This window comes from Seriola aureovittata, chromosome 20 (assembly GCF_021018895.1).
Source record: "Seriola aureovittata isolate HTS-2021-v1 ecotype China chromosome 20, ASM2101889v1, whole genome shotgun sequence".
NCBI classification, from domain to species: Eukaryota; Metazoa; Chordata; class Actinopteri; order Carangiformes; family Carangidae; genus Seriola; species Seriola aureovittata.
Genome location: NC_079383.1, coordinates 16607131 through 16616485, shown reverse-complemented (window position 1 = coordinate 16616485; position 9355 = coordinate 16607131). Strand labels below are relative to the sequence as shown.

The 9355-nt window shown below is 40.7% G+C and overlaps 1 protein-coding gene across 1 annotated transcript; it reads left to right on the top strand.

The window, feature by feature from the left end:
* Nucleotides 1-98: 98 nt before the first annotated feature.
* On the top strand, nucleotides 99-9154 carry mettl4 (methyltransferase 4, N6-adenosine). Its single transcript, XM_056363711.1, has 8 exons — nucleotides 99-554; nucleotides 1447-1512; nucleotides 2368-2728; nucleotides 2917-2986; nucleotides 3156-3330; nucleotides 3424-3530; nucleotides 3624-3715; nucleotides 8499-9154. Exons 1-8 carry the CDS (start codon nucleotides 324-326, stop codon nucleotides 8756-8758), a joined length of 1362 nt encoding a protein of 453 aa, XP_056219686.1. The 5' UTR covers nucleotides 99-323; the 3' UTR covers nucleotides 8759-9154.
* The last annotated feature ends 201 nt before the right edge of the window (nucleotides 9155-9355 follow it).

Genomic DNA, 9355 nt, shown 5'->3' with positions numbered 1-9355 from the left:
GCTACCCTGGAATAATGTGTGAACACTTCCAAGTCTGAATCACGGTTGTTTTTTTTGTTATTCCCACCCTATCAATATTACGTAAACGCATCAGAATTTCTACGGAAGCCCGCTCAGGACCAACGCAGTTAGTTTCCTTTTCTGCGTAAGTAATTACTGAGTCACGCTGAGTCTTGAACGACGTTTACTTTCGGTTTCGTTTTTTTAGGAAAGCCGAGCTGTTAAGATTTATTTGTATGTGGTCCCGGGTGAGTTGTGGCTCGCTACACTGGAACCTAATGCAGCTATGTGAGTCGCTTTAGCTGTAACCAACCACGTTCACAATGGCCGTGGTGGTCCAGAGCAGCGAGGGCTGGGTTTTGGATGCATGCTCACTTATTGATCAGGGCTATTCGCGTTGCATCCGATGGAGAAATGGTCGAAAGTCACAAGTCAAGTGTCGTTGCAAAAGGCGGTGTTTTCAGATTTTAAAGAGCCATTATTGTGTGAATGCCAGTGTTGCTGTGGAAGGAGGAAACACGGATACGTTACAGAAAGTAAACAAACCATCAAAGGTAAATCCTGTGCCACAAAATTACTTTACAGCAGTGGAGGAATGCAACTAACTACAAGCACTAAAGTACAGTTTCGAAGTACTCATGCTGTTGAGTAATACCAGTTCATCCTGAGGGGCCCTGGGACAAAAATGTGTTGCAATTTCAATTTCTCTAGAAACCAGTATTGTAGAGCTCAGTCAATTAGTTGATGGACAGACAAGATTTGCAGGTACCAGATTCTTAAATTAAACTTAAATAAAAGTAACTGTCAGTTCATGAATTTTCCCTAAGGGATAAATAAAGTATCTATCTATCTATCTATCTATCTATCTATCTATCTATCTATCTATCTATCTATCTATCTATCTAGTTGCAGACTCAGTTTTCTAGGTGTTAATTACTTAACATGGAATAAGATATTTAATAATGCAGCATCCATTACTTTTTGATGCTTGGAGCAAAAATCTTGTGTGAATATATTTATTTTGTTTGAATAATCCAAATTGATTAAATACATTTAATTTCTTTCATAAAATAACACATCTACAAACGCATATTGGAGAAAGTTACTTTACAGATTCAAAGGACAATTACACACATAAAGATTAAACCAGGTCATAGGGGAATAAACTTGCTCAACATGTCAATATATTATAGTCAGTCAGAGCACCTAGCTTTCCAACCTCAAATCAGTGCTTCATAATGCAATGATGTTTTTATGTTTCTGTTATGATTGTGAATGAAAATATCTTGTAGGTCACTTTTTTATTGTTACACGTTTTTGTTTTTTATTCTCAAGTTAAAAACGTGGAAGCTATTTGGGTCGTGTTTGGTACCTGAATCTTTTGCTTGTGTTTACTTGTGCTTCTCCATTCATCAGTGTATAATGTAATGACAATGTTATTTTCAGAAAAGGAAACGAAAACACAGTGATCTCAACCAGGGGGAAGTTGATGCACAAGCTTTTCACGAGAAGGTAGGTTGACTCTCATTCTCTAAATATAAGTCCAAGCTGCATATATCTTCTGTAGAAAGACATTTGTGTCAGCAGGGGTCGTATTAAACCACTGAAATGAATGTGTCACGGAGAGAACAACTGGATTGGGGAAAATTAACCATGATGTTGCAGTCACATTTCTTATTCAGTTGGTTGGGGCTGTAGACTACAAGATTGAAGATGGGTGGTGTGGAGTTAGAAAAAGGTGACCTCACCAGACCTCTGTAGCCTGCTCCTTTTCTCCGCCTGAGGCCGGCAGCTCGACGCTACATTAGCCACTATTAGAACACACCTACTCCTCAACAGAACTGTCGGCAGATGAGTTGCATTGTGGGTAATGTAGGTGCCAGGTTTTGACAAGAAGAATGTGTAGTATGTCTTGTCCCTTTAACAGCCAGGATGACCCCCCACAAGGTCGTAAAGTGTCTTTAATGTCCTGCAGTTGATGTTGTTATCATGTCAGAACATCAGCGTCTTTAAGAAAGCTGCTTCCTCGTCTGGCCAATGTTAATTTTGACACTTTTATTGTGAGAGGTGAGAAGATCATTTGGCGATCCCAAATTCGAGTCTGTTGTAGGCAGCAGAGAACAGCTTCCCCTGATCAGAGATGATTTCTCACTTTGGATAATACTACATAAAAAATTTTTAGTTTCAATTTTTTTTTTTAAATTATGTTAATAAATCAGCAGTTAGTTAAAGTACATCAGAACTGAACAAAAAAAGTGCAAAACTTGAGTAAATGACCATGTTACTTTCTTATATCCTTATATCCTTATATTTTCAGTTTATGACACCACCCAGTCACAATAATCTCTGTAATGTGTGCCGATGCAGATCAGGTCTGTCATCCTGGAGGGAAGCAAGTCTTTGGTGGACTCTGCTCGGTACCTGGGATATCTGACCGGAGCCACGGACACGGTGACGGAGCCTCTTCCCCTCCAGGAATGCAGCCTTGCCGCTCTTTGTGAAATGGCTAAAGAGCTTCCTCTAGTGGACGAGGAGGAGCAGGAGGAGCGTACTCAGTCACTTGCTGCTGAGGATGGCTGCACATCGCATGTTGACTTGTTCTCCCGGGTAACGGAGAACAGGGCGGACGAGGCCACAGTGGTTACACTAATGGGAGAGGAATATGTAATACCACCACACACAGCCTTCCTGCTGTCTGATTTCACACGAATCCAGCCGCTAGTCCACTGTGAGTGCAATGTGAGGAACAGTGCGTCTGAATCAGAGAAACATGAGGCACAAACATAACATAACAACCCTCTCTGAATTTAGTGGCGTAAATAATTCTAGTGTGACTCAGTGTGTTTCTTTGAATTCTCATTGAGTGAGAGCATATTAGTTGTGTCTGTTTTCTAAAGCTGCTTGTTTCTCACACAGATGGAACAAAGTTTGACTTAATAGTTATGGATCCACCGTGGGAAAACAAGTCTGTGAAAAGGAGTCGCAGGTAATTTGGCTATTTTAGAAGGTGTAAAGCAGAAAGTAGAAAAGTATTACTGTACATAAGGCACAACAGACGTATCTTAAGAATCATACTGAAGTAGAGAACGGTATGGTGAATGCATTTACACTGATTACATCTTTTTTTATTTATGTATTTTTTTTCCTCAACAAAGATACAGTTCTTTGCCCTCATCACAGCTGAAACGGCTGCCTATCCCCCAACTGGCGTCCACGAACTGCTTAGTCGTCACCTGGGTCACAAACCGGCCCAGCCACCTGCGTTTCGTCCGTGATGAGCTGTATCCACACTGGGGGATAGAGGTCGTAGCCGAATGGTTCTGGGTCAAGGTACAGAAGCTTTGAATAGAAACAGCTCTCGAATGTGACCTGTTGGTGTGATTCCAGACGTTTGACGGTGGGTTTTTTGCTCTTTTCCCTCAGGTGACCACATCTGGACAGTTTGTGTTTCCACTGGATTCGCCGCACAAGAAGCCGTATGAAGTGCTGGTCCTGGGCCGATATCGTTCCTCTGCAGATACCTCCATAAGGTTTTAAAATCTTTGACTTCTGTCTTTCACTTTTACGCCCAAACCCAAAAATCAAAATCATATTTAGTCTCGGACTTGTTTGACTACTTTCAGCTCTTTGGAGACGCCAGAGGTTCCCGTAGAGGACAGCCGCTTGATCATCAGCGTCCCATCAGCTCTCCATTCCCAGAAGCCCTCACTCTCAGGTTAATATCTCCAAATACATCAAGTACAATACTGTTCTGTTTTACTGTGCCAGCAGAGGGCAATGCTGCAACATCAGTGATTGTTATCAGTGCCAGCGATGAGCTCTAAATCCTGCTATCGCCTGCACAGATGCAAAAGCAATGGTCTTAAGCCTGAATCAATTCTTCATGGGTGCATCACTGAAATTTAAATTTGTTTAAAAACCCATTTTGATTTTCTTCCAGTTCGCAAGGCGACAGCAGTTACATACAAACTACATACATAATTATGACTACAATGTGTTTTTGTGTGAGAAATTAATGCATTTAAGTAATAAATTATTGATTTATTACATTATTTAAGTGGATATATCACACTTTTTGAGTGTATAAATACCTTTTCCACTGCAGAAAGTTGGCACTTTCTTTTGGAAATGCTTACAGTGGTTGCAGATGGTCATGTTGGAGGAGAGAGCACTGCTCAAAGACAACATACAGGGTCTCTACTGTATCCATAATAACCACAGGGCTTGAATCCTCAACCAATGACAGGTTGGATTTCTCAGAATTTGAACCTCTGCTGCTCAGATGTCTCAAATTGATATTGTTTGCACTGGTTGTGGTGTGGCAGGACTTGACTTCAACACGGCTCCTGCTACTTGGAATCAATGTAAGACCTTGACAATGAATATGCAGGGACTCTGAATAAGAGAGGCTTGACGTCATATCACTCCCTCTCAGGGGAACGCGATTTATTGTGCAGTATGGAGAGCAAAACATGGCCAGTGTTTGCCAGTGCCCTTTCAGGAGCACAGAAAAGCCTGCACCTCATGGAATTGGCTGGATATTGTACAAATACATTGATTTAAATCATAAAGATGCTATTGTGGAGCTGTGATGCCATAGAGATTAAGTAGATTAGTATACAGATTGTGCTCAGTCTCCATGTGTGATTCTTTGTTCATTGCAAAGCCTCTCAGCAGTTTTACCCAGAGCTGGTTTGTTTATTCCAGTCACTTTATTTGTTGCTGTGGAGTTATTTTTTTATGCACACAATATTTTTATTTATACTTGTCAGATGCAGACACTGAGTTGCACTAATAATTAAATACAAAAATGGTCGAAAAATATCTATTTGTGGTGCTTTTTCGTTGTATTTAAAATAAAGATTTGCTACTAAATGGCCAGAATGAGCAGCATCTACAATTAATATGTTTCAACTCCAGTTACTGTCCCTCTTTTGTTATTCTGCCAGAAGTGAGAAGCCTCTGTTGGCAGTGGGTGTGGCTCAAATCTGTGAGTGTAATAGTTAGAAATTGCAGTGTGGCATGAACTATTAGGAGAGCTTGACCCAAATCTTGTAGAGCTGCCAAATAAAAGCAGACCAGATTATTTATTTAAGATGATAATTTAACACCTAGAGGCTTGAGGGATGATTTTCTCTTTCTTTTGTTCACTCCTGCAATAGATAATGCAACTGTTAGAAATTACATAAAGTCCCCACACCTTCATTCCTCATAACTTGGCTGTACTGAGCGGTCACGTCGAGCGTGTCAGGTCTGCTCGAGCCAGTGGGCAGCCTCGACGGCGTGAAGCCACAACCCTCAGACCCGCAGCCCTGAGAAACCCTGACCCACTTCCCCTCTCAGATGGGGCTACTGTCACTGACATTCGTGGTTGCTATGGAGAGATAAGGGACACCATTTCTCCACTACGGATACAACACATCGTTGCCAGATGGTCAAGCTGCAAAAAATAAGTGTTTGCACTTTGCTCTGACAAAACGTGTGATTTTTATTAACTAGCCCCCCCCCCCCTCGCAACTTTAGGAAAAAAAAGTATTTTCCCAACTTGGTATTTTAATCAGTGGTTAAGTGGCTGCTCCTAATATTCATTTCAGAAAGAGGCACAGTGCCAGTGGTGTGGGTTGCATTACTGTTGACTGGGAAATTATTTGTGACTGTGATCTGTTTACCAGTATGTTTCATTGGCAGCTACAACATTAAGCCTTCCTTGTCAACTATCCCATCAGTTAAAAATGAAAACAGTCTAATTAAAAACACATAGAAATCTAGCGTTATCCAGATTTGTCAGCTCTCTATGTTTGTCGTTCCAGAGTCTCGAAACCCTGATGCCAGTTGTCTAATTGCCTTTTGTTTTCGACCTGTGCGAGACTGTGACTCAGTCGTATGTCAGATGATTCAAATCACCTTGTTCCAGTTGGGTGTAAGGAGCAGCAGTGCCACTAGGGGCTGCTTGTAGAGCGTTTGAATTCTCACTATGTAATATAATTTGGGATCCCCTGAGGACGATGTAATTGATGTGATCCCCTCTGTGCCGTAAATGTGATCTTTGAAATTTATTTAATAAATTCTGAAAAGCAGTAAGGAAGTCAAAATTAGGTTAGATTATGGGCCTCTGTCTTTTCTATTCTTTTTTTCCAGAAATACCCTGAGCTCCTTTGGCCACATACTTTGATGTATTATCACCTTATAAAGGTGAAATGGCAAATTTAAGCCCTACATTCACTCTTCTCTTTTGCTCTCAACTGCTCCTGAGGGAAATATCTGGCTGCTAAGCTGCTAAATGCTGCACTGTGTTTAGCTGCTACTCAACAACTTTGTCTGTCTGGTGCTGAAAGGGGAAAGTGGGTTTTTAGAGCTTTTCCTGGTGCTGAAAATGGCAAGGATGATAATGGTGAGAGTGAACCAAAACAGTAAACTTTAAAGTTTTTTAAAACATATCGCAAAGTCAAGGGGAACGACAGAATCGAGTGATGAGTCGACCCCATTCAGATTATACGTAGTCATTTTATCCATTGTTGATATAAAAAATATTGAATAGAGCAGCTTGAAAGAGTAACTGCACCCAGGCGGACAATCCAACACTGTCATGCACTATTGGTTGCTGTGTACTCTGCCCCACCATTATCTACACTACATCTCACTGACATGTTGTCTGTTGAACCTAGACTTGAACCTGTCAAAACATGACAACACAGAGATCGGTATAGCAGTGCTTTTGATTCATGGTTCAAACTTTAGTTGGTTTTTAATGCAAGCTGAAGATGAGAATGATATTTCAACTATATTCAGTAAGAAAGAAGATTGAACATCCTTAAAATGCCTTTTTAATGATTAATATATATAATAAATAATAAACAATGTATATAAATATAAACTGAAATAACTGATTAGTGGCTTTTTACAAGGAAAAAGAACGATTCTTAATGTTATTGGTTAACATAGTCGTAAATGAAGATTAACATGGGGCCGAAGCCAAACCCTGTGGCACTCCATAACAAGTCATTGATTATATTGACTGAAAACATCCTATTGAAAAGACAGGAAACATGAGACTTTAAAAAGATCTATGTTTAAATCTATGACATTTTCTATGACCAACCATGGTAATAATGATTAAAGCCATAGTTATGTTGCAGATATTTTATTCAAACTTGACCATGGAATTATTTATTGTGCCGTGATTGATCAAACTGAGCAGTTCTGGATACATAATTAGTTCTCTGCGGTTTGGTTAATCCTGAATCAACTCTGGAGAGAATACGAGAAACTTGCAAAACAGAATTTATAAGACTGAAAATGTTACTTGTCTAGACAGCAGTTAAGTAACACCTTCCTTTGCCTCAGGCCTTTCTTGCTAGAAGTTTCATATGTTGTCCCATTTCAGAGTAAAAAGCATAATTAGACCTTTTATTCTCTGTTCAACTTTGAGAGCTGAGTCACCGGTTCGGGCTGAATTAGTCGGAGAGCTGCATGTTTGGCCTTTCCACTCCGTGACTCTGTCTCTGTGACATGCATAGGAAGAGAAAACGGGAGGCAGGACACCGCATCGTGCAGGTTAGATCGGTTAGGGGATCAGGCTTTTGAGCTCATTAACTCCCTGAGTGTTGGCTGAGTCGAGTGTCAGGGTGGTTTGAGCCTGCACAAGAGCAGACAGAGTAGCAAAGGGGAGGAAGTGAAACGTATCTGTCAGGTATGCTGCTGCTGCTGCTGCTGGAATATCATCACTTATAGACTCAAGGTCACTGCCAGTCCACATAGAAAACCCTGTGCTATGGTGTGATGGAGCTGGGCGGTTGCCAGTGCTGTCCTCTGACTTTTACAGAGTAACAAGCAAAGTGCTCCCATAAGAAAAGGTTGCAGTGCAGTAATTTTACAACCCAACTTTAAATTCATTAAAATTTACAATTGAATTTATTATCTCTTGTTCTTCCCAAGGTTGAATTACCAAGAGGGCAAACATACCTGGCACCTGAAAGCCGCAGGGTCACTGCATTTTGTGTATCTTTGAGGTCTAACAAACTTGATGAGTGCATTTCCTTCCTCCAAAAAAAATCCAAAAACATTTGCATTTGCTAGTTTTTCTGAAAAGTTTGAAAGCTGCATTGTTTGCTGTGTGGCAGTCTTCTTCTTCCCTGCTTTTGCTGGCATATTGCTGCCCTCCTGGGCATATTACCACCACAAACCATTGGCAGTAACATGTACCGCATCACTCATGGGCTTGTGTGTGTACATCTGTGTCCTCATGTAATCTTGTCTCCTAGAAACTACATTTATACTCGACTACACAGGAACAGAAACATAAGCATCTGATACACAAATTGGTCCAATTCTGTTGCATTTCTGATAGTGTAGCAGCTCAAGTCGTGTTTTGTGCCCCCAGTTGTTGATACATGCCATTTTGAATTGAACATTAGGCCCAACAGCTTTATTGTTTCAGGCGCTATAGTGAGTTAATCCATCCATGATCATTCCTCTTCCTCATTTCTTCCTCTCCGTAGAGGTGTTGAAGCTGTATGTTGGAGCCGAAGCCACGTGCTTGGAGCTGTTCGCTCGAAGCCTGCAACCCGGTTGGACCAGCTGGGGCAATGAAGTGCTCAAATTTCAGAACTCGAGCTATTTCGCTCTGACACCTGCAGATGATCCAACAGACATTTCTAAAGATGGGATCTGCACAGACAAACCCGCAGTCACACCAGCATCCGAGTCACCTGTAGAATCCTCTCCTCCTCTTCAGCGGCCAACCACTGAGGACTCATGACTCATCTTCAGCATTTCGCTTTGTTTTTAATAAAGATTTAACGGTAGAATATTTCTATACCAGCTCCTTTTGATCTGTATTTCTCATGCATGTGGGACCTTTGATTTCTTTTTGAGTCTGGGTACATTTTTAAAGTAGTGAATCACAGGGCTGATGATGCAGTTGGAGAGATGAAAGTGCATTTCTGTGCTGCTATGTTTTGAACCTCTTTTACCACATTGCAACAACACAAGGTTTTTTTATATTTGCTTTTTTATATTTTTTATATTTCCCATTTTGAGTAATCTTAACAAAATGTGTCTTAAAGATGAAGTATTTCTTTCTATTGTTGCTGTTTTGAACTGAATTTCAAAATGTCTCCCCATCATAGCGAAATAAAATTTTATACTGAATGTATTTTGATTTGCTTGTAGACGTCCTTCCACATACATTTCTTTCACACTACTCAGCCATGACACTGTCAAGGACACCCAGTTCTATCCTCATATAATTTGTCTGTGAAATTTCCTTGTTTCCTCTGAAAGTCACACTCTTCACTAACTGTCAGTAAAGCCTGTATAGCCTACCTTTTCCGTGGAGGTGGAGCCTCTCTAATGA